General features: G+C 46.6%; 1 protein-coding gene across 1 annotated transcript in view; it reads left to right on the forward strand.

Moving 5' to 3' along the window:
• The window catches only part of MOV10L1 (Mov10 like RISC complex RNA helicase 1), a 75,281-nt gene that overhangs the window by 877 nt on the left and 49,552 nt on the right, over positions 1 to 24,852 (forward strand). The window contains exons 3-10 of the mRNA XM_030322329.1: positions 420 to 771; positions 2,258 to 2,442; positions 13,239 to 13,401; positions 20,300 to 20,412; positions 20,969 to 21,156; positions 23,370 to 23,513; positions 24,004 to 24,245; positions 24,659 to 24,791. Coding sequence (XP_030178189.1) covers positions 420 to 771; positions 2,258 to 2,442; positions 13,239 to 13,401; positions 20,300 to 20,412; positions 20,969 to 21,156; positions 23,370 to 23,513; positions 24,004 to 24,245; positions 24,659 to 24,791 — 1,520 coding nt within the window. The remainder of the gene's footprint in view (positions 1 to 419; positions 772 to 2,257; positions 2,443 to 13,238; positions 13,402 to 20,299; positions 20,413 to 20,968; positions 21,157 to 23,369; positions 23,514 to 24,003; positions 24,246 to 24,658; positions 24,792 to 24,852) is intronic.

A 24,852-nucleotide genomic window follows, 5' to 3' on the forward strand; every position in this document is an offset into this window, starting at 1 on the left:
AGTTCCAGAACTCCGTGTCACCTCAAGACGTTAGAAAAACACAAATTAAATGAGAAAAAAGACAAAAGGCAGGAAATAATAACAGTTCGCACCGACACCGAGACGCACGCTTTCTGAAGAGACGGATGAAGTCGGGGAACCTCTGGCCCGGAGGCGCAGGCGGCGGTCGGCGCGGCAGAGTCAGGGACACCGGCTCCTACCAACAGCCCCGGACTGGAGAAGGGCGCGGCCACCAGCATTCGAGAAAACTCCACCGGCGGAGCACGACGGACTCCAGAAGGTCGGAAACAGAACCTCCTCGCGGCGGAGAGGTGCGCGCTGAAGGGAGGCGGACGGACACGTAGGCCGCGCGCACGCAAGAGGCCCCGCCCACCGCGCGACAGCGCGTGGCCCTCTCGCCCACCTGGCACCTCGCCTAGCTGCGCCGCGTGTCAACGGTCGCCAACAGCCAACCACCGACTACTAACGGTCGTGGCGCACGCAGCAACCCCATTGGCCGAGACGGCGGGCGCCTGCGCAGGCGCGGGCGGAGAGAGCCCATTGGCCGAAGTCTCAAAGCGGGGGTGGGGGGAGGGAGAGAGCGGGTGCGCAGGCGCAGGCGCGACAAGTCCATTGGTCCTGGGCAGCGGACCGCTTGCCCGCGTGAGGACACCTACAGAGGTGGCAGGGCCATGCTGCGCCTCGTGGCCAAGCTGGTGGCGTTCTTCTGGAGGAGGGCGGACGGCTCCGAGGGGGAGGAGGCCGGGCAGCCGGGGCCCGAGCTCGCGGAAGGTGCCTGGGGGTAGGGCCCGGGGCGTGGGTGCCCCGGAGTGTGTTGCTCGAGCTGCCGGAGCCTGAGGCCAAACAGAATGCAGGGCTGTTCGGAAGTGGGAGGAGGGGGACGGGAGCCGGAGGTCGTGAGGTGGTGGTCCCGGGGTCCCTGATGGAGTTTCCAGCCGCGAGCCGCTGTGCATCGTGAGCGCGCTCTGAGAGATGCTGCCGCCTATCGTTCGCTCTTTGAGGTCAAAGCGAAGGTGTGACCGTAGCTGAGCAAGGCCTCGTGTGGACTATGATTTAGGGCGTTGGTCTTCCTTTGGGTTTGCGCCGCCTCCGGGTCCTTCTTGTTTCCGCTTTGAAGTGTTAAGCGCGGCGGGCTTTCTCGTTTCTGTCGTCACTGCCACTTGCGGTTGCGTGTTTGGAAAGCTCTGAAAAGTGCAGCCCGAGCTGTCCCAGGTTGTCCTTTCGCAGTTCAGCCTGAGCTGTCGCAGTTGTCCTTTCGCAGTCCTATGTTGTCCTGCCTTTCCTCTCGAGAAGGCCTTTGAGGCTCTCTTGGTCCGGTCTGGACTGTGTTGGGACTCTGGTACCTGGTGACCTTGAGCCGACTGGACTCAGGGTGCTGATTGTGCAGTCGCTTTCTCTGGCCTCTGAAGACGTGACGTCCTCCTGAGAAGGGCCCGAAGCCGCAGCCCGCGCGTTAGGAGTTGAGGGCAGCGCTGCGAGCCGTATGTACGCAGACCTGCTGACGCCCGCATCGCCCTCTATAACCTGGAGCCAGTCCCTTCAATCAGCCCGGGACCTGCCGGTTAAATCCGGGCTGGGAACCTCTGCCGGAGCTCCCGCGCCGGGCTTGCTGGCGATGGTGGGGAGGCGCCCCGCGTGGACGGGCGCGTGCCCTGTCTCTGGGCCAGACTTCACCCCGAGCCCGGAATCTCCTGGAGCACCTCGTTTGGGGAGGGGACACAGAATCTGCTAACGCCGTTGCCGGCAGGATTGGAGAGGCGGGAGGGTGGTAATCCCAGCACAGGGCGATGGTTCTCCAGACGCCAGCGTAGGACAGTGGTGCTTTATAACCTGGGCCGGCCGCTCAGAAATCTGTGCACTGGACCGCTCGCCGCCGCCACCCAGACAGCTGTCTTGGGTGGAGACTGTAACTGCCTCCACTTTACAATTGGGAAGAGGCCCAGCACGGTTAATGGGGAAGGACCTGGCCCAGAGATAAAGTGGCAGCAGGAGAGCTGGGATTCAAACCCAGGTGGTGTGTCTCTCGGGTCTGAGCTCCCCCCCACTGAGTCTGCTGCCTGTGACACCCCTCAGAGGAACTTGGGCAGTCTACCTCAAAAACCCTGCTTTCTGAAGACTACTCCCCCCTCCCCCCCACTGCAGAGGGTTCCAAACTTCCTGGATGCGCCTGTCCTCCACCTTTCTCTGGTGGGGCTTAATTATAGGGTGGGCTTGCTTTACTCATGGGCCTTGTAACGTCTTTGTTTATGCATCTCAGGTGACGCCAAGCTGAAAACTGTCCAGGGTGTCGTGACAAGGTACTGCGGCGATTATGGCATGATTGATGATTTGATCTACTTCTCCAGTGAGGCTGTGACTAGCAAAGTGCTTCTGAATGTTGGACAGGAAGTTATTGCACTTGTGCAAGAAGATAAAGTGTCGAGTGGACTGAAAGCAATTAGGGTAAGGCCTGAGTTGTTTGTGAAGTCTCTCTTCACCATGGGGCTTTATGTTTCCATCCTTTTTTTTTTTCAATTAAAAAAATTTTTCGTGTTTATTTATTTTTGAGACAGAGACAGAGCGCAAGGGGGGAGGGGCAGAGAGAGGGAGACAGATTCCGAAGCAGGCTTCAGCTCTGAGTTTCCACACAGAGCCTGACACAGGGCTCCAATCCCCGAACAATCATGACCTGAGCCAAAGTCAGATGCTTAATCAACTGAGCCACCCAGGTGCCCATCCATCCTTCTGTTTAGTTAATCTCTTATAGACAACGTGGGAGAGACAGGGAGTGGAATGTACCTTCTTGGGGCTGCTTTTGTTTTTATAATGATTTCTGCCTGAAAAAACTAACGGTGGTCATCATATGTTATTCAGACTACAGAAATTTGTAATTTAGGAAGTAAAGCTCGTTGGTAATTTTATGCTCTGGAAAAGAACACTTAACATTTCTATTTCTTTTTTTAATGCTTATTTATTTTGAGAGAGCGTGCACGCGCATGCACAAGTGAGGGAGGGGCAGAAAGAAAGAGAGAATGAATCCCAGGTGGGCTCTGCACCATTATTAGTGCAGAGCCAGATTCAGGGCTCAGTCCCACAAACCGTGAGATCGTGACCTGAGCCAGTTATCAAGAGTCGGACACCCAACTGACTGAACTACCCAGGGGCCCCAACATGAGTATTTCTTATAGTCTTTTAAAAATTTGTTAAAAATGTTAATCATTAGGGTGCCTGGCTGGCTCGGTCAGTGGAGAGTGCAACTCTTTTTGTTGTTGTTGTTACTTTCTATAATTTACATATTTTTTATAATGTACATCCAAGTTAGCACGTGATTTCAGGAGTAGATTCCTTAAGCCCCTTACCTATTTAGCTCACCCCCCCCCCACAACCCCTCCAGCAACCTCTGTTTGTTCTCTGTATTTGAGTCTCTTATGTTTTGTTTTGTTTTGTTTTTTAATTTTTTTTTCAACGTTTATTTATTTTTGGGACAGAGAGAAACAGAGCATGAACGGGGGAGGAGCAGAGAGAGAGGGAGACACAGAATAGGAAACAGGCTCCAGCCTCTGAGCCATCAGCCCAGAGCCCGACGCGGGGCTCGAGCTCACGGACCGCGAGATCGTGACCTGGCTGAAGTCGGACGCTTAACCGACTGCGCCACCCAGGCGCCCCTCTTATGTTTTGTTTTTATATTTTGCTTTCCTTCCCTTATGTTCATCTGTTTTGTATCTTAAAATCTTCATATGAGCGAAGTCACATGATATTTGTCTTCCTTTGACTAATTTCGCTTAGCATAATATCCTCTGGTTCCATCCTTGTAGTTACAAATGGCAAGATTTCGTTCTTTTTTATTGCCAATATTCCATTGTATATATATACCACATCTTCTTTATCTATTCATCCATCAACAGACATTTGGGCTCTTTCCATACTTTGGCTGTTGTCGATCGTGCGGCTATGAACATGGGGGTGCATCTGCCCCTTCAAAACAGCATACCTGGATCCCTTTGGTAAATACCTAGTAGTGTAATTGCTGGGTCATAGGCTAGTTCTATTTTTAATTTTTTGAGAACCTCCATGCTGTTTTCCAGAGTGGCTGCACCAGTTTGCATTCCCACCAGCAGCGCAAAAGAGATCGCTTTCTCTGCATCCTCCCGGACATCTGTTGTTGCCTGAGTTGTTAATGTTAGCCATTCTGAGGTGTGAGGTGGTATCTCATTGTGGTTTTGATTTGTATTTCCCTGATGATGAGTGACATTGAGCATTTTTTTCGTGAGTCGGTTGGCCATCTGGATGTCTTTGGAGAAGTGTCTTTTTCCCATTTCATCACTGGATTTGTTTTTTGGGTGTTGGGTTTGATAAGTTCTTTATAGATTTTGGATACTAACCCTTTATCTGATATGTCATTTGCACATATCTTTTCCTATTCCAGTGGTTGCCTTTTAGTTTTGCTGATTGTTTCCTTCTCTGTGCAGAAGCTTTTATTTTGATGAGGTCCCAATAGTTCATTTTTGCTTTGGTTTCCCTTGCCTCTGGAGACGTGTTGAGTAAGAAGTTGCTGCGGTCAACGTCAAAGAGGTTTTTGCCCGCTTTCTCCTTGAGGATTTTGATGGCTTTCTGTCTTACATTGAGGTCTTTCATCCATTTTGAGTTTATTTTTGTGTCTGGTGTAAGAAAGTGGTCCAGGTTCATTTTTCTGCCTGTCGCTGTCCTGTTTCCCCAGCACTATTAGCTGAAGAGACTGTCTTTATTTCATTGGCTATTCTTTCCTGCTTTGTCAAAGATTAGGTGGTCACACGTTTCTGGGTCCATTTCTGGGTTCTCTATTCTGTTCCATTGATCTGAGTATCTGTTTTTGTGCCAGTACCATACTGTCTTGATGATTACAGCTTTGTAGTAGAGGCTAAAGTCTGGGATTGTGATGCCTCCTGCTTTGGTTTTCTTTTTCAAGATTGCTTTGGCTAATTGGGGTCTTTTGTGGTTCCATACAAATTTAGGATTGTTTGTTCTAGTTCTGTGAGGAATGTGTTATTTTGATATGTAGATTGTTTTGGGTAGTATTGACATTTTAACTATATTTGTTCTTCCTATCCAGGAGCTTGGAATATTTTTCCATTTTTTGTGTCTTTTTCAATTTCTTTCATAAGTTTTCTATAGTTTTCAGTGTGTAGATTTTTCACTTCTTTGGATTTATTCTTAGGTATTTTATGGGTTTTAGTACAATTATAAATGGGATCAGTTCCTTGATTTGTCTTTCTGTTGCTTCATTATTGGCGTATAGGAATGCAACTGATTTTTGTGCATTGATTTTATATTTTGTGACTTTGCTGAATTCGTTGATTACTTCTAGCAGTTTATTGGTGGAATTTTTTGGGTTTTCCATATAGAGTATTGTGTCATCTGTGAAGAGTGAAAGTCTGCCCCCCTCCTGGCCAATTTGGATGCCTTTTATTTCTTTGTGTTGTCTGATTGCTGAGGCTAAGGCTTCCAATACCGTGTTGAATAACGGTGGCGAGAGTGGACATCCCTGTCTTGTGCCTGACCTTAGGGGGAAAGCTCTCAGTTTTTCTCCATTGAGGATGACATTAGCATTGGGTCTTTCGTACATGGCTCTTATGATCTTGAGGCATGATCCTTCTGTTCTTACTTTCTTGAGGGTTTTTATCAAGAAAGGATGCTGTGTTTTGTCGAATGCTTTCTCTGCACCTATTGAGAGTATCACGTGGTTCTTGTCCTTTCTTTTATTGATGTGATGAACCAGCCCTGCATCCCAGGTATAAATCCCACTTGATCCTGGTGAATAATTTTTTTAATGTATTATTTGATCCAGTGGCTAATATTTTGTTGAGGATTTTTGCATCCATGTTCATCAGGGAAATTGGTCTATGGTTCTCCTTTTTTAGGTGTCCTTTTAGGGAATCAAGGTAATGTTGGCTTCATAGAAAGAGTTTGAAAGTTTTCCTTCCGTTTCTGTTTTTTGCAACAGCTTCAAGAGAATAGGTGTTAACTCTTCTTTAAATGTTTGGTAGAATTCCCCTGGAAAGGCATCCGGCCCTGGACCCTTGTTTTTTGGGACATTTTTTACTACTAATTCAATTTCTTTACTGGTTGTGGGTCTGTTCAAATTTTCTATTTCTTCCTGTTTCAGTGGTTTGTATGTTTCTAGGAATTTGTCCATTTCTTTCAGATTGCCTATTTTGTTGGCATAAAATTCTTCGTAATATTCTCTTAACTTTGTTTGTATTTCTGCCATGTTGATGTGATCTCTCCTCTTTCGTTCTTGATTTTATTTGGGTCCTTTTCCTTTCTGATCAAACTGGCTAGTGGTTTATCAATTTTGTTGATTCTTTCAAAGAACCAGCTTCTGGTTTCATTGATCTGTTCTACTGGTTTTGTTTTGTTTTGTTTTGTTGTTGTTTTGTTTTTTTTTTGTTTAGATAGCATTGATTTCTGCTCTGACCTTTATTATTTCCTGTCTTCTGCTGGTTTGGGGTTTTATTTGCTGTTCTTTTTCCAGCTCTTTTTTTTTTTTTTTAATGTGTTTTTTATTTTTTATTTATTTTTGGAGGAGAGAGAGAGAGAGAGAGAGACAGCGTGAGCAGAGGAGTAGCAGAGAGAGAGGGAGACACAGAGTCCGAAGTAGGCTCCAGGCTCTAAGCTGTCAGCACAGAGCCTGATGTGGGGCTCGAACTCACTAACTGCGAGATCATGACCTGAGCCAAAGTCGGATGCTTAACCGGCTGAGCTACCCAGGCACCCCTTTTTCCAGCTCTTTAAGACTTAAGGTTAGGTTGTGTATCTGACCTTCCTTCCTTCCTTAGGAAGGCCTGGATTGCTATATACTTCCCTCATATGACCACCTTTGCTGCATCCTGGAGGTTTGGGGCTGTGGTGTTATCGTTTTCATTGGTTTCTATGTACTTTTTAATTTCCTCTTTAACTTTTTGGTTAGCCCATTCATTCTTTAGTAGGATGGTCTTTAGTCTCCAAGTTTTTATCTTTCTACATTTTTTCTTGTCGTTGATTTTGAGTTTCATAGCATTGTGGTCTGAAAATATGCATGGTATGATTTTGATCTTTTTGTACTTGTTGAGGGCTGATTTGTGTCCCAGTATGTGATCTATTTTGGAGAATGTTCCATGTGCACTGGAGAAGAATGTGTATTCTGCTTTAGGATGAAATGTTCTAAATATATCTGTTAAGTCCATCTGGTCAGTGTATCATTTAAAGCCATTGTTTCATTGTTGATTTTCTGTTTAGATGATCTATACGTTGCGGTAAGTGGGGTGTTGAAGTCCCTGAGAGTGCAACTCTTGATCTCAGAGTTGTGGGTTTGAAAATGTCCTACATTGGGTGTAGAGATTACTTAAAAATAAATTTTTTTTAAAAAAAAGAATCATTGGACCCCTTTTTCTAAATACAAGAGAACAAATCTACACCTGTATTTATTTACTTTCCAGTTATTTTAAATCCTCAAGGGGTACAGCATCCCATGGATTCTGTGCCCAGTGGCTTTAGCAGGAAGGTTGCTTCAGAATTTGGCAAGAACCATGCCGCTGATTCCATGAGCATGAGCATAACTTTTCACCAGGTTACTCTATCTGGTTTTGTTTGATTTGCCACCAGGAGTCACTGTATTGTTCTTTGCCTTGTACATGTAAGCATATCTCTTGCCTAAATAGAAATCAGTTTCATCTGGAGCATAAACACCTTCACTTTTAAGAAGAGCTGTGTGCTCTCTCTGGTTCCAGAGACCCCGCTGCAGCCAGCAAAAATGACTTTGGACCACAGCTTTCCAGACGTATTTGTCACTTTCAGAGTCCTGTTCCCAGCAGACCTCCACAGGCTCCAAGATGGTGGAAAGAGTAGACCCTTTGTTATCCAGTTAGCAAATATAATTAGTGGATTCTTTTGTTCATTTTTTTTCCATTTAAAAATGGTATTTTTGTGGGGCGCCTGGGTGGCGCAGTCGGTTAAGCGTCCGACTTCAGCCAGGTCACGATCTCGCGGTCCGTGAGTTCGAGCCCCGCGTCAGGCTCTGGGCTGATGGCTCAGAGCCTGGAGCCTGTTTCCGATTCTGTGTCTCCCTCTCTCTCTGCCCCTCCCCCGTTCATGCTCTGTCTCTCTCTGTCCCAAAAATAAATAAACGTTGAAAAAAAAAAAAATTTAAAAATGGTATTTTTGTGCTATAATGTTTAGAAGTGGAATTGTTAAGTCAAAGGATATACACACCCAACATTTCAGTGGTTATCAGATTATCATCCAGTAATATACAAATTAATTTATACTCACAGGAGCAGAATGAGAGACTGCTTGTTATTCAGAGTTGTCAAGGATGTGTATATTATCAGTCTCTGAAATCTTTGCCACTCTAATAATAAGTGAAAAGTGACCTCATAAATTTAACTTGAATTTAAGCCTTAAAGCAGATTAATTTTTTACATTTTTCCCATGAGTTATTTTTTATGTTCTTTATCCCTTTTTTGTTGGGTTCAGCTTTTTTAAATTAAAGTTTCTATATGGGGAAATTAGAGTTTTCTTTTTGGTAAGAGTTTTATTGAGATGTAATTAATATTGTACAGTTCACCCATTTAAAGTGTACAATTCGGGGTTTTAATATATTCAGAGAGTTTTGCAACTGTTACCACAATCTGCCATAAGCTTTTAAAACAGGAACTTTTTCTCTGGGCAGAATTTTCTGCATAGCTTCTTTTTCAAGCATGATCTCACCTCATCAGCCTGTCCAGTCTTCATTTCTCCCACTCCCCATCCTTGGCTTGCTGTACCTTTAGCAGAGACACTACTAGGATTCAAGTGTCATTTTCATTTTTATTTAATTTTTTAAACTTTAATTCCCATCACCTATTTCACCTATCCCCCACCCACCCACCTCCCATCTGGTAACCATCAGTTTTTTTGGTATAGTCATGAGTCTTATATTTTGGTTTGTCTCTCCCTTTTTCCCCCTTAGCTCATTTGTTTTGTGTTTTAAATTCTGCATATGAGTGAAACCATATTGTATGTCTTTTCCTAGGTGACTTCTTTTATTTACCGTTATGCCGTATCTTTACCCATGTTGTTGCGAATGACAAGATTTCATTTTTTTTATGGCCGAGTAAATTTTCGCTGTATGTATATACTACATCTTCTTTACGCGTTCATCGGTCGGTGGACGCTTGAGCTCCTTCCATGTTTTGGCTCTTGTAGCTAATGCTGCTATAAAGCTGGGGGATACGTGTATCCCTTTAAATTAGGGTATTTGTGTTTTGGGGGTAAATACCCAGTAGTGTGATTCCTGGATCATAGGGTAATTCTGTTTTTAACTTTTCGAGGAACCTTCACACCGTCTTCTACGGTGGCTGCACCAGTTTCCATTCCGACCAACAATGCAAGAAGGGTTCCCGTTTCTCCACGGCCTCGCCAACACCTTTTGTTTCTTGTGTTGTTGATTTTAGCCGTTCTGATAGGTGCGAGGTGGTATCTCATGGTTTTGATTTGTATTTCCCTGACGATGACTGATGTTGAGCATCTTTTCAAGTGTCTGTTGGCCATCCGGATGTCTTCTCTGGGGAAATGTCTTTTCTTGGTTTCTGTTCTCAGCTCATCGGTAGATTTCTGATTCACTTGAACAATATGCTTACACCTTTGCTTGATTCACCAATGTTAGGTAGTATTGACTGATTTCACGAAGGATGTGCAATTTCTTTGCATATTTTTATGTAGGTTTTATTGTGGTAAAATATACATACATTTACCATTTTAATCATCTGTGGGTGTACAGTCCAGTGACATTAAGAACATTCGTGTTGTGCACCCGTTACCACTATTTTCACAACTTTTTCATCATCCCTAAAACAAGAATTTGCTATTCTACTTCCTGTCTCTGACACTTCTAGTATCTCAGTGGAAGCATGTGATTGTTGCCCGTTTGTGTTTGCATTATCAAACTTTGCAGAATATTTTCAAGGTTTATCCATGTAACATGTATCAGAATTTCATTACTTTTGATGGTTGGATAATATTCCATTGTGTGTATAGACTACACTTTGTACACTCATCTGTTGTATTTTAATTTTATGATATTTATTTATTTTTGAGAGAGACAGAGAGCCTGAGCAGGGGAGGGGCACAGAGAGGGAGACACAGAATCTGAAGCAGGCTCCAGGCTCCGAGCTGTCAGCACAGAGCCTGACGCGGGGCTCGAACTCATGAACCGTGAGATCATGACCTGAGCCGAAGTCGGACGCTCGACCGACTGAGCCACCCGGGCGCCCCTGTACACCCACCTGCTGATGAACACTTGGGATGTTTCTACCTTTTGGTTATTCTGAATAGTGCTGCTGTGAACAGGTGTCTTAGAGTCCTTGTTCTCTTTTGGGTGTATACCTTGGAGTGGAATTGCAGAGTCATATGGTAATTTTGTGTTTAGCTTTTTGAGGAAACCTAAACTTTCCGTAGCAGAGACACCATTTTATATTCCCCCCAGTGACGCACAGGGATTACAGTTACTTTACGTTCTTTCGGCAGTAGCCACCCTAGTGGATACGAAGTGGTGTCTTGTTGTGGTTTTGACTTACCTTTCCCTGATAATCATTGATGTTGAACATCTTTTCATATGCTTACTGGCCATTTATCTGTCATCTTTCGAGAAATGTTTATTTAAGTCCTTTAACCATATTTTAATTGTCTTGTCTATTTTCTTGTTCAGTTAGAGAAGTTCTTTACAGGGGTTCCTGGGTGGCTCAGTCAGTTAAGCAGCCGACTTCGGTTCAGGTCCTGATCTCACGATTCGTGAGTTCAAGCCCCGCATCAGGCTCTGTGCTGACAGCTCAGAGCCTGGAGCCTGTTTCAGATTCTGTGTCTCCCTCTCTCTCTGCCCCTCCTCTGCTCACGCACACGTGCTCTCTCTCTTTCAAATACAAAAAAAAAAAATTAAAAAAAAATTTACATATTCTGGATGTTAATCTCTTAACAGATATGTGATTTACAAAATATTTTTCATATTCTGTGGGTTAGTTTTCCAGTATTTCTTTTTTTTTTTTTTTTTTAGTTTTCCAGTATTTCTTGATGGTGTCTTTCAGTACACAGAGGTTTTAAATTTTGGTGAAATCCAATTTATCCTTTTTTTAATTGCCTTTGCTTTTTTTTTTTTTAATGTTTATTTATTTTTGAGAGAGAGAGAGACAGAGAGACAGAGTGTGAGGGGGGAAGGGCAGAGAGAGAGGGAGACACAGAATCTGAAGCAGGCTCCAGGCTCTGAGCTGTCAGCATAAGGGCCCGACGTGGGGCTCGAACTCACAAATTGAGATCATGACCTGAACCGAAGTCAGACACTTAACCAGCTGAGCCACTCAGGTGCCCCTGGTCAACTTTATTTCTAAGTGTTTTACTCTTTTTGATGGTATTGTAAGTGGAATTGTTTTCTCTTTTTTAAGTTTATTTATTTTGAGAGAGAGAGAGCACACGTGCATGTGGGAGGGGTGAAGGGGGGGGTAGAGAGAATCCCAAGCAGGCTCTGTGCTGCCAGTGCAGAGCCTGACACGGGGCTCAGACTCAAAACCATGATATCATGACCTGAGCCAAAGTTGGACACTTAACTGACTGAGCCACCCAGGTGCCCCATGGAATTGTTTTCTTAATTTCCTTTTTTGGAATGATCATTGCAAATGCATATAGATACAACTGATTTTTTGTAGCCCTTTATCTGATATGCCATCTGCAAATACCTTTTTCTCATTCCGTCAGTTGCCTTTTAGTTTTTTTGACTGTTTCCCTTGCAGTGCAGAAGCTTTTTATCTTGATGAGGTCCCAATAGTTCATTTTTGCTTTTAATTCCCTTGCCTTTGGAGAGGTGTTGAGTAAGAAATTGCTGCACTGAGGTCAAAGAGGTTTTTTCCTGCTTTCTCCTCTGGGGTTTTGATGGTTTCCTGTCTCACATTCAGGTCTTTCATCCATTTGGAGTTTATTTTTGTGTATGATGTAAGAAAGTGGTCTAGTTTCATCCTTGTGCATGCTGCTGTCCAGTTCTCCCAGCACCATTTGCCAAAGAGACTGTCTTTTTTCCATTGGATATTCTTTCCTGCTTTGTCAAAGATTAGTTGGCCATACATTTGTGGGTCCAGTTCTGGGGTCCCTATTCTATTCCATTGGTCTATGTGTCTGTTTTTGTGCCAATACCATGCTGTCTTGATGATTACAGCTTTGTAGTAGAGGCTAAAGTCTGGGATTGTGATGCCTCCTGCTTTGGTTTTCTTCTTCAAAATTACTTTGGCTGTTCAGGGTCTTTTGTGGTTCCATACAAATTTTAGGATTGTTTGTTCTAGCTTTGAGAAGAATGCTGGTGCAATTTTGATTGGGATTGCATTGAATGTGTAGATTGCTTTGGGTTGCATTTGTATACACCAATAATGAAGCGACAGAAAGAAATAAAGAAACTGATCCCATTCACAATTGCACCAAGAATCATAAAATACCTAGGAATAAACCTAACCAAAGATGTAAAAGATCTGTACGCTGAAAACTATAGAAAGCTTATGAAGGAAATTGAAGAAGATACAAAGAAATGGAAAAACATTCCGTGCTCATGGATTGGAAGACTAAATATTGTTCAACACTTTTTTTAAACAGAGGTAGCAAAATCCTTGCCTAGTTCCTTATCCTAGGGAAAAAGCTTTTAGTCTTACCATCATTGAGTGTGATGCTAGTTGTGGGTTTTTCATACATGGGCTTTATCATGTTGAGGAAGTCTCCTTACGTTCCTGGTTTGAGTGTTCTCTCATGAGAGGATGTTGTTTTGTCAAATGCCTACCCAGGGTGAGGTGTATTCTATTGACTGGTATGTTGAACTGTCTTTGCATTCTGAATAAACCCGCCTTGAGTGTGGTGTGTAACCCTTTTAAAACACTGCCATATTTGGTTTGCTGGTATTTGATGGAGCATTTTTTTTTTAATTTTTTTTTTCAACGTTTATTTATTTTTGGGACAGAGAGAGACAGAGCATGAACGGGCGAGGGGCAGAGAGAGAGGGAGACACAGAATCAGAAACAGGCTCCAGGCTCTGAGCCATCAGCCCAGAGCCCGACGCGGGGCTTGAACTCACAGACCGCGAGATCGTGACCTGGCTGAAGTCGGACGCTTAACCGACTGCGCCACCCAGGCGCCCCAGATGGAGCATTTTTAATACTTATGTCCCAAGAGATACTGGCCTGCAGTTGCTTTTCTTGTGGTCCTCTTACGGTTTGAATAGTGGTTCGTTTGTCTTACAGGTGGAAGCTCTCTCTGACAGATGGGAAGATGACGGCAAAAACCGCAGCAGAGGGCTGTCAGACTCCAGCCCCCGAGTGCTGATTGGCTGTGTGACGTCGCTGATGGAAGGTGCTGGCTACATCAGTCAGACCACGTACTTCTCTCTGGAGAGTGTTTGTGAAGGTACGTCAGATGGGTTTCTACTTAAATTTAAGGTTAGGTTTTGTGGGGTTTTTTTTTAATTTTATGACTGAGTTTTGAGATGGCTATACATATTGAAAGGGTCAAATTTGAGCATGCTTTGTTGCGAGGGTTTTAGACTAGAACGGCTTCACCAGGCACTGGCTCTAAGTGGTGTAGGTGGTATAGACTGCTGTGATTTGTTTTGTGTCGTTTGTTGAATGGAGTCACAATCTTCCGGGTAATTGTTCTTTCCACAGAAGTATTGTTCCTGACGTAAGTCAACAGTGTTGCAGACGTATAAGGGGACTGTTGTTCTCACAGTACTTCAAATGGGTTAACACGGGGCTTGGGGATAACTTTGTACCTCTCCACAAGTATGTGTCGGGTTGTTGTTTTTTTTTTTTAGCTGAACTCAAATTTTGTTTTTATATCTAAATGAATAATTTGTTAATGCCATTTTTGAGTTTGACTCAACAACCATTTATTGTGTACCTGCTCTCTCCCAAGGAGAGACAGATCTGTACACGTCTTGGAATTGGGCAGGAATTGGAAAAGCTGCCTGGAGGAGGTGCTTCTTGAGCTGAATTCCAGCTGCTCACCCTGCCAGCCCCACATAGAGACATGGAGAAGAGCCGGAATTCTCTCCCACCTTGGCTGCCAGGGAGCCCAGTGCAGGAGGGCAGTTAGGTCAGCCCACCAGGCAGCTTGCTTGTCTGCTTTTCTCGGATGTAAAAGCCAGGACTCTGACCTTTATTGATAACCCTAGGAGTTTCCGGAATGAAATTGTTAGGTGGCTGGGATTTAAAATTTTCTGTTCTGTCAGAGAAACTGTCAATTCTGGAAAAACTGATCCTCCAGTTGCTCAGCTCCAAAGGGAATCCCTAGGTCCCCGTAACTATGCCAATAGGAAGTCACTCCCAGACTGGGACATGGTTCATGCTGCAGCGATTGCTGGAAGGTACAGAAGTAGTTCACCACGAGGACTGGTACCTGAGGCATAGGTGGAGGGATTTCCCAGCACAGTCTCCCATCTTCTTGAGCTGAGAGAGTCCAAATTGTTGATGACCTGCCACAGACAGCAAGAAGAACATTCTTGAAAGAGAAAACACGACATGAAGAAAGGTAACGGGAATCCAAAGCAGAGGTTGCAGACCTTTTCTGGATAAGGCCAGATGGTAGAGCTTGTGGGCCACGTGCTCTCTGCTAGCTCCTTACCTCTGGGTTGGGGCTAGCATGGACACAGCGGTCAGCAGCGCCTGAGTGGAAAGGTGCCAGGTTTATTTACAAGAACAGGAGGCAGGCTGCCATGCGAATGTCTGATCTGAAGGTAAGAAGAGGAAGAATTGGGCTAGGTGTTGTGTTCCCCTAAGGGAGAGTCAGAATATACGGTCTCTTTCTTGGCAGCCATTCAGCAGATGTTGGAAGGCCGTCTCCCGACCCACTGCTCGTAGAATCTGTTCTGGTGGGAGGGGGAGTCGACAGCACAGTGTTCTCTGCTCTGCGAGAACTGCGTGAGTGACGTGATGGGACAGGAGGCGGACCGGCTTGGGGTGCCTCTAGGGCAGGGGAAGGCTCAGCCTCCCTGAGTGCAGAGCAGACCAGGGGCTCTGTGGGGAGGGTCCAGGTGAAGCACAGATTATGTCCCAAACCTTCCAGGGTAACCTGGGTGAGTCAGTTCAGTTATGTACAGTGCCTTGAGCAGAGGAGGACGACAAGATGTAACTGAGGAAGGGGTGTCACTGGGGAGAGGTGGGAACCTGTGAATATTGAACAGTGAAGGTGGGAGGTAGGGTCTCAGGATCACTGGCTCCCCGAAGTCTCGGACTACAGGGGTAGTGGTGGCCATCAGCCCAGTTTTGTGGATGACATTTCAGATCTAGGCCCAAAAATAACACTCATGGGAATTCTTTTTCTTTCTTTTTTTTTTTTAAATGTGAACTCTGCCCTCTGTATGGGGCTCGAACTTACAACCTCAAGATCAAGAGTCACATTCTTTACCCATTGAGCCAGCCAGGTGCCCTATTTTCTACTCATAGGAATTCTTAACATCAGTAGCAGGGCTCAAGCTGTTTTACACATGAATATCCATTGAATCCTTAACCGTTTTGGCCAAGGCAGAAAGGGAGTTAAACACTCAGCCTAAAGCAGGCTCTGTCGTGCTCTGTCCTGTAACATTTGAGGCTGGTCACTCGGTTGTGGTGACCGGCCTGTGACTTGTGCAATGTGTTTAGCAGCATCCCTGACCTCTGCCCACTAGATGCAAGTAACTGCCATCCCAGCCCCCGGCTATGACACTCCAGAACGTCTGCAGACATGGCTGCCACATGGCCCCTGGGGGACACAATGGCCCTGGGTGGGAATCACTGGCCTAATGGGTCTAAAGTCTGTACGATGGATCTGCTTCTTTCTTCTTTATTTCCAGGGTGAGCACTGGTCAGCCCAGTGGCACCTGCATATCCACATAACCAGTGTGGCCTGAGCTCTCAGCCTGGGTCATTAGTCAGGTTGTTTCTTTACTTTCGCATTAAACTGATTTACGGACCCACTTGTGAGATAAAGAGTGAATCCCTTGGATCCTCTCTGAGATCTTTCACTAGGCCCAAGAACCCGATGCCACACACGTCATACAGGGTGCTGTGCCCTGCGTCAGGTGCTCTTTAGTGACCAGTGTGCCTCTACAGGGAGTGCTCTTCATCTGCAGCGTCCCTGAGGTCCTCAGATGTTCTGTCTGAAAACCTCTACCCAGTCGCTGGCCCCCTCCTTCCTGGGTCGAAACAGATCTCTGACACCCACCCTCTCCCCTGGCCAGAGTTCTTTATCCTTTGGAACCACACAGTCTCTGATGCCTTTCTGCATCCACCCCTTTCTGCCCCCAGGCCTGCCCAGTATGGACCGCCCAGCCTGGCCCTCTGGCTCCTGGTTGGGATTAGCCAGCACCCACCAGTCAGCAGAAGAGAGGGGAGCAAGGTTAGGATCACACCCCCACCTCACGCTGTGACTATGGCTGTATTCCTCTCCAGTGGCCAGAGCTATAGCCAGGGTGACCAGATAAGTTAGGATCAAGATTGGTACACAGGTGAGCTGTAGAAAGGGGTGTTAAAATTAATTAAAATTAAATCATTTTTGAAATAGTTGCATATCAATTAACGGATTGATCTTACTATAGTGGTGGACCTTTAAAGTAGCATAATTCGGAAATTGCAAAACCTGAAATTCTTTTTAGAAAAAAAATACTTGGGTCCAGTAAAACAGCTTAATATTTATTACTCAGTCATTGCATTCTTGGTACATAATATCTTAGTTTCTCAGTGTTTGTAACACCATGTCACTGGTATTCTAAAAAATACGCATTTTTCAGTGTCTTAATTTTATTTTTTTATACAGTGGTCTGGAATCTTCTTCAAAGTGGTATTGTATGGTTGATGAATGTGAAACTGAAACCTTTGATTGGCTCTCCCTGTAGGCCGTAACGTTTTCAATTGAGGAAATACTAGTAAGCTCAGAACAAGTTCTGCTAAATGTAAGATACAAGTCCAGGGTTTTTTCTTTTGAAATGTATAACTATCTCTGGCCAGATGTTTTCACAGGTACTGGTTTTTTGTTTTGTCTTGTTTGCCTTTATGAGTACAAAGGTATTCAAGTATTATCATAAACTAAAACCTATCAAATAAGTTGTCTCTATGATTTTTTTTGAATGCTACACCAAATTTGGATATTGTAAATTTATAGGTCTCATCAATTTCATTCATTCCATCGCAGAATATCCACTTATCCAATAAAAAGTAAAGGGCTTTGGGGCGCCTGGGTGGCGCAGTCGGTTGAGTGTCCAACTCTTGATGTTGGCTCAGGTCATAATCTCATGGTTCATGAGTTCAAGCCCCGTTTCAGGCTTTGTGCTGCAGTGAGGAGCCTGCTTGGGATTTCTTTTCCTCTCTCTCTTCCCCTTCCCCCCACGTGTGCTTGCTCTGTCTCAAAATAAATAAACTTTTTTTTTTTTAAGTAAAGGGCTTTGTTAGAAGACTCTTTTTTTAAATTTTTTTTTAATGTTTATTTTTGATAGAGGCAGAGCATGAGCTAGGGAGGGCTGAGAGAGAGGGAGACACAGAATCCGAAGCAAGCTCCAGGCTCCGAGCTGTCAGCACAGAGCCCAACGCAGGGCCCAAACCCACAAATCACGAGATCATGACCTGAGCCGAAGTCGGACGCTCAACCAACTGAGCCACCCAGGTGCCCCTAGAAGACTCTTTTTTTTTTTTTTTTTTTAATTTTTTTTTTTCAACGTTTATTTATTTTTGGGACAGAGAGAGACAGAGCATGAACGGGGGAGGGGCAGAGAGAGAGGGAGACACAGAATCGGAAACAGGCTCCAGGCTCCGAGCCATCAGCCCAGAGCCCGACGCGGGGCTCGAACTCACGGACCGCGAGATCGTGACCTGGCTGAAGTCGGACGCTCAACCGACTGCGCCACCCAGGCGCCCCCCTAGAAGACTCTTTTGACACAAGTTGGGATAGTGTTGAATCCAGTCATAAGACTTCAGCTTTAATCTGCGTGTGCCATGCAGGCTCCTGGGGTCTCATTATTTCATTTCCTCCGTTGCTTTGGTGCAGATCAGTGTCACTGTCTTCCTGTTTACAAGCTGTATCTCCTCTTTTCTTTCTTTCTTTCTTTCCATCTTTCTTTCTTTCTTTCTTTTTCTTCCGTTCTTTCTTTCTTTCTCTCTTTCTCTCTCTCTTCCTTTCTCTCTCTTCCTTCCTTCCTTCGAGAGAACACGAGTGGGGGGAGGGGGAAGAGAATCTTAAGTAGGCTCCACGCTCAGTGCGGAGCCCAGTACAGGGCTCGATCCCACAACCCCAGGACCATGACCTCAGCCAAAATCAAGAGTCGGATGCTCAACCGACTAAGACACCCAGGCTGCCTCAAGCTGTATTTTCAATAACTGCAACTTACAAAAGACTTCAAAAGCTGAAAATTTTTGGTTCCACATTTTATTCAGTACTTTGATGAAATATTCCCAACCGATTTTGAACAAAGCGTAACCAAAATTTAGAGGTCTCACTTAAAACACGAAAAGGAGCACCGTCGTAGGTTTGGTTGATTTGCAAAGTGCATCTGCAAAGGTTCAAACGCCTGTGAAATTCGGATGATGGAGCAGCAGAAAAACCAGGGCTGCGGTTTTGGTTGTTTTGTTAAGATGACTTTTGTCATAGAAGTTTTATGGTTTGGCTACCTCTGTGTGTCTGTGAACGCATCTAAATCTTAACTGCTACAGCTTGTGTCCCAGCTCATTGGACACCGCAGCATGTGTGGAAGCAAGCGTGACTTCACACACCACGGTTCCAAGTACATTTCTGCCTGTTAGCTTTTCTAACGTGTCAGGATCTTGTTTGTGTGATGGTGCTTCATTACTGTTTTATCAAAACTTGTATCCGTGTTGTACTGTAAAAACAAATAATGTTACCTCCAGTGTTGAATTTCTAAACTGAGTACACAGTGACGTCAGAAATTTTTCCTTCGACAGAGTGATCTTCCACAGTCTCTACTTTGAGTCCATAATTCTGATGGGGAAAGAAAATCAAACTGTTACTTGAATTTGCTTCACTGTTTTCGCTTTGAAGTAAATTTTTATCCAACTGACACATTGCTCCATTTTTCACGTATGTCTAAGAGATTTGGAATAAAAATTTAGCAGCATTGTATCAAACAGTTATTTGATAAATGAAGCCATGGTTTATCAAACAACATACAAACGTGTCTCTACGGTCTGTTAAATTGTGCTTCTGGGAGTGTCCTCTTAAAATACCACCTCACGTGGAAGCCGGTGCTCCAGCACGTTTGTCTCTTCTGGTTTCTTGCCACCAGTGCTGCCCCCGTGGCCCTCGTGCTGATCAGTAGATGTCAGCAGATGTTTGGGCTCTAGGTGTTGATCCCCAGCTTTCTTGAGAAACAAAGTCAGTTTTAAATTATGCACTTTTGTTTTCTGAACTGATTGCTGTCAAAAGTATTTATCGCGGGGGCACCTGGCTGGCTCAGTCGGTAGAGCGTGTGACTCTTGATCTTGGGGTCATGAGTTTGAACCCCACGTTGGGGGTGGAGCCTACTTAAAAAAATGAAATATTTTTAAAAGAAGTATTTATTGCAAAATAACAAAAAGGTTCTAATCGGTAGTAGCTTCACACCAAGCATCATAGCAAACCTGTTCAGACCACTTGTGTTTTACCTCAGGAAGGTTAAGCCATGTCATGTCACTGAACCTACAGGTTCCCAGCATTCCCACCCACCCTGCCAGTTGTGGCCCAGTGGCACCTTGCATCCTGCAGGCCACAGCACAGCTACCTGGCACACCCGGGATCTGGCGAGGGCACAGAGTACTCCCCAACTCTCTGAGCACACTTCCCTTTGTCACCGAGCACTCTGTGTGTACCTGATGGGGAGGGGACTCACACTGTTTCTGGAGAGAGTTGGCACAGAGGCGTGCCCACCTAGTAGAGAAACCACACGTGTGCCTGCCCTCCCTAGAAGCTGGAGGTGTAAGAAATTTGCTGCTCAGCTTGTTTTGCTGCAGTCGTTAGTGATACTTGTGAAAACAGTGGGCGCCATTTGAAAGCAGATAGGATCCTGAGACCGTCCGGCCCAGGTGTGTGACCGCGCTGGCCACAGCCCTCCCCGATTTCCCTGCCTTTGCCCTCGCAGGCAAGAGAAGGTGAAGCTGCGGAAAGGTTGGTCTTGTAACAGCGTCTGCTCCGTTCAACTGGGTGAACCTAGATGAGAACTAAGATTGGTAAACTGCTCGTTAGAGAGGACGGAACTGGTTTCAGTGCATCAGAACTTCAGAATGAATTGCACGCATTGATAATTACCAGCATTACTGAGCAAGCACCGTGGTTTCCCTGCCTGCAGGATTCCAGCCCTGCAAGGGAGACTGGGTGGAGGCAGAGTACTGGATCCGGCCAGGCACATGGGTCAGCGAGGCCATCTCCGTGAAGCCGCTGAGGTACAAGCGCGTGGACAGGGTAGGTGTTGGCCCTCGCTTGCCCTCGTCCACCTGCGTTTCCACAGCCCGGGCTTCTCCTGGGTGCGTTGGGAAGTCAAGCTAAGTAAGGCTCAGTCTTGGCCAAAAAGCCCCCGTTTCCCTGCCGAGAGCACTGGTTTCCGCGGGGACGTAATTGGAGGTCGCCTGGCTCACTCATCCCGTGAAACTCTAAGCTCTGTAGTTGGCACAGCATGTGAAAGTGTGACCGCTGGGACTGAGCGGGGTGAGTGCGGGACTGGCGCCTGCCCGTGACAGCGGGTGTGCTCGGCCACTGGACACTGGGGCTGAGGGTACTGCCTGACACGCTCCCACCGTGCTACCTCGGCCTTGGCTCCGGGGTCCTTCCACGTTCATGAAATCATCATGGCTTTGCTTCTCTGAGACCAGCCCCCCCCCCACCCCGGCCAGAGGTTGGACTTGGTCTACAGTGGGGCCCAGGGAAGGTGTTGCCCCTCGGTTCAACAAGTGTTTCTGGTCTTGGAGGGAGGCCCCCGGCACGCACACGTCTGAACAGCTGTCTGCTGCTGTGCTCACAGGTCTGCATTTCTAGCCTCTGTGGGAAAAACGGGGTGATAGACGACAGCGTCTTTTTCACCTTGGACTCTCTGAAACTTGCTGAAGGATATGTGCCTCGAAGACATGACATGGTCAGTGCCGTGGTGGTGGAGAGCAGCCAGTCATGCTACGTCTGGAGAGCCCTGTGCATGACCCCAGTGAAAAGACGGTAATGGGGAAATGGCTTTCTTCTCTGGGAAGGGAGAGGCCCAATATAAGTGTACTTTAAGAGTTGCTTGAATAACCTCAGGTCATAGCCTGTCCAAATCCTGAACTGGGTAGTTAAAGGGAGAGTGTCTTCTGGAAGGTTTTCAGCGGTGTCTGTGTCTGATTGAAGTTCGAGTTAATGGTTCCTTCTTAACCCTTAGTCTTATTGGCAGTGTTCACATTCTGGTGGGTTCTTATATCTTTTGTTCATCTTTCACAGGTTGGCGTTTTTTTTTTAAAGTGTTGAACATAGTAGGTTCTTAGAATTGTTGAATTTCTTTCATTCTATGGCCCCAGTAACCTCCCACCTTGTCCACGTGTGTGTATGACACACAGTGGGGCCTCCCCCGAGCTCCCAGTGTAAACGGCAGCCTTGCCCTGCCTTCTGCCCTGTCCTCTGCCCGCTTTCTCTCCTTAGCACTTAACCTCCAGTGAGCTTGCTCTACGTGTCCCTGAGTGACTCTGTTTATCCTCTCCTAGAGGATAAACTTAGAATGCAGGTTCTATGCCGGAAGGAATTTGTGTCCTGTGTCCTGCTCTGCACTGAGCACCTGCCTCTGTCCGTGCACCTCGGGAGTGGGGCACTTGTGGGGACTGTGAGGAGCAGCACCGCGGGGAGTGCCACTGGGTCACGGATGGCACGTGACACTCAGGAGGATGGACCGCCTGGCTCAAGGCTGTGGAGATGTGTGGGGTGGGGAGACTCCGCCATGTGGGAACCTTGCCCCACCCTATCTAGCAATCACTGTCACCCTTGGCCGCCCAGTGCCCCCCGTTCCCCTGCCCCACAGGACCCTGCTTCCCGCTGGAGAGTGACTCAGGCCCACCTGTGGGGCAGTGAAGCCAGACGCATTGCCCTCACCTCCTCTCACAGCCCAAGAAGGCCTGGGAGGCACAGGAGTTCTAGTGTCAGCTCCCTCTGATGGACCCAGTGGTGCGAGCACGAGACAGGCAGGACTCGCTGCCCGGGGTCGGTGCCACGAGAAGAGAGCGGTTCCCGCCCGCATCTGAGTTGGGCTCTTGGGCCTCCTGCTGGCTCTGTCCTGCTCCCACCAGGCAGCAGCCCAAAGCCCTGGGGCAGGAGTGGGCAACTGGTCACTTGGAGCCACCGCCCAATTTAAGGAAACACCCATATCGTGAAAACAGGCGCTTCCCCGGCTCTTCATTTAAGCTCAGAAATGCTTGAAAAGAACACTGCATTTAACTAGGCTCCTGATTGCCCTGGGCACAGGAGGGTTGTAGGATGGTGACCGGTCCATGACTGACCGTCGACAGAAAGCAGTTGCCATCTCAGGCCTCAGGATCAAGTATATTCATTGGAATGACTCACGGTTTGTCTCCTCTTCTAGATTCTTACTGCCCAATCTGGGTTTTTTTAAACGTTTACTTTTTAACATGCCCTGTGGCTTACCGATTTGCTGTTTTGGTGGCCCACAGTGGGTGTGGACTCAGATGTAGGTCTGGGGGTGCTCATTCTCCTTGGGGAGGGTCCCCCTAATCCCAGACGGATCGCGTGAGGCTTCTCCCTTGACTGTTGACCTCCTCAAATAGTCATCTTCACGGGCAAGGGAAGTGTCCCCGCTTCGTTGCTGACGCTGGTCAGAGCGGGGGGTCAGCAGGTGAGCGGTGGATGAAGGGAATTTGCTGGATCCTGGGGAACTCACAGCCAGTGGGCAGTCAGTGCCCATTTCCCGAGTTTGTAACAGACGAATGTCCCGCCCTTCACAAGCTCAACAAATGCCCTCTGTGTGCCCAGCTCTGTTCTAGCCCCAGGAGTACTGCCTTGGACAGAGAAGACCCGTGTTTCTGCCCTGGGAGAGTTGGGAGAGTTTAGGTGCTGTCACCCCACTCAGGTTTCCTGTGCCCGGAGAAGAGGCTGCTGGGGGCAGCACGGGGCATCAAGGCTCTGTGTGTGTGGGTTCCCTCCATGAGCTGGACTCCATTCCACAGCGTTGGCCCCGCGTGTGCTCCCCACTCACACCCACAGTCTGCCTGCCCAGTTGAATGTCCAAAAGACAGTCCCAATTGATGAGCGCAAAGGCCGAGCGTCTGCTCTCCAGATGCAGTTCCTCCTGCTGTCTTCCCCATCCCAGTTCGCCGGGTGCTGGGGAGAAGGGGGAGTGGTGCTTTAGGACGCCTGCCACAGTGATGCTGTTCTATGGGTGCTCTCTCCAGGGACTCCTCTGCCTTTGAAGAGACTGCCGACGAGTTCTGTGGAGCACTTTTACTGAAGAACAAAGGTGACATCGAAGTCACGAGGTTGACAAATTTTGGAACGTTAAAAGAAGGAGAAAGTAAAAATATGGTGATCTGGATAGAGTAAGTTTAGCTCAAATAAAGTTACATTTAACAGGTTTTAAATTGTGATTTAAGAATTTCTGTAGAATAGGGGCGCTTGGGTGGCTCATTTGGTTAAGCATCTGACTTCGGCTCAGGTTATGATCTCATGGTTCATGAGTTCAAGCCCCACATCGTGCTCTGTGCGGTCAGCGTGGAGCCCATTTCAGATCCGCTGTCTCCCAATCTCTCTGCCCCTCCCCTGCTCCCCTGCCCCCCGACTCATGTGCTGTCTCTCAAAAATAAATATTTAAAAAAAATTTTTTTAAAGAATTTCTGTAGAACCAACTTTACTTTGTTCATTTTTTCCTTTATGGAAATCTTTTAGTTTTTTAGCCTAAAATATTCTTTTTACTTTCAAAGGTATTTACAGTCATCTCTCACTCATCAGATTGAATTCTGTGTTTTATGGTAGCTGATTATTTTAGCTTCAGGATCTTATCTGTATTCATGGCTCATTTTCTTTTTCCAGGAATAAAGGAGACATTCCTCAAAACTTAGTCAGCTGTAAACTGGCTGGCTGGGATAAAGCTAAGCAATTCAGATTTCAAATGCTGGATAAAGGCCAGACATGCCCGGCAGGGTCTCTTGTTCCTATTCCTGAGAAGAAGAATTTTTCAGATAAAAATATTAACTTTCCAGACAGCCACCAAAAAAACAGAACCTCTCAGGCGTCAGAGAGCAGTTTGGTGAAGAACGGAGACATCTCTCCAGGTAGGCATTTCACCTGTTACCGTGTTCGGCCGGCTGGGGCTTGGCTGCCTGTGTGCCCTGCTGGGCCTGCGTGACAGTGAAGCTGCTCTTGGGGGGGCCGGGGGCCCGCGTGGCCAGAGCACTCCAGCCGGTGCAACGGATTATACTGCGAGCTTTTTGGTTCTGGGCTCTTCTCTGATGTTTTGTGGCTGAGGAGAAGAGCAGAAATAGCTCGACAGATCCCAGAAGTGCTTCAGACGTGCTGGTTCCCGTGAATAGTTCTGAACTCGGGAAAGGCTGCCCGCTGTCCGCTGCTGTCTGGTGCTTTGGCTGTGTGCGTGCCTGTCTGTGGGTGAGCGTTCGTTTCCGCGAGCACCTGCCGTCAGGAGCAGCCTACCCCTTGATCTCATTTTGGTTTAAATTCCATCTCCCAGATGACTGTACCTGTAAAGGAGAAAACGGAGACAAAGAAAAGGCAACACCAAGGAAGCAGGCGACGGAGCTGGACCCCGGAGGGCTCATCCCTCCAGGTGGAAAAACCCTCATCGTGATTACGTGTGACGCAAAGTACGTGGCTGGAGGGTCGGGAGGGAGTTTACTTTGGGAACATTTGTACATTCGTCTCTGT

Source organism: Lynx canadensis, chromosome B4 (genome assembly GCF_007474595.2).
Source record: "Lynx canadensis isolate LIC74 chromosome B4, mLynCan4.pri.v2, whole genome shotgun sequence".
NCBI lineage: Eukaryota > Metazoa > Chordata > Mammalia > Carnivora > Felidae > Lynx > Lynx canadensis.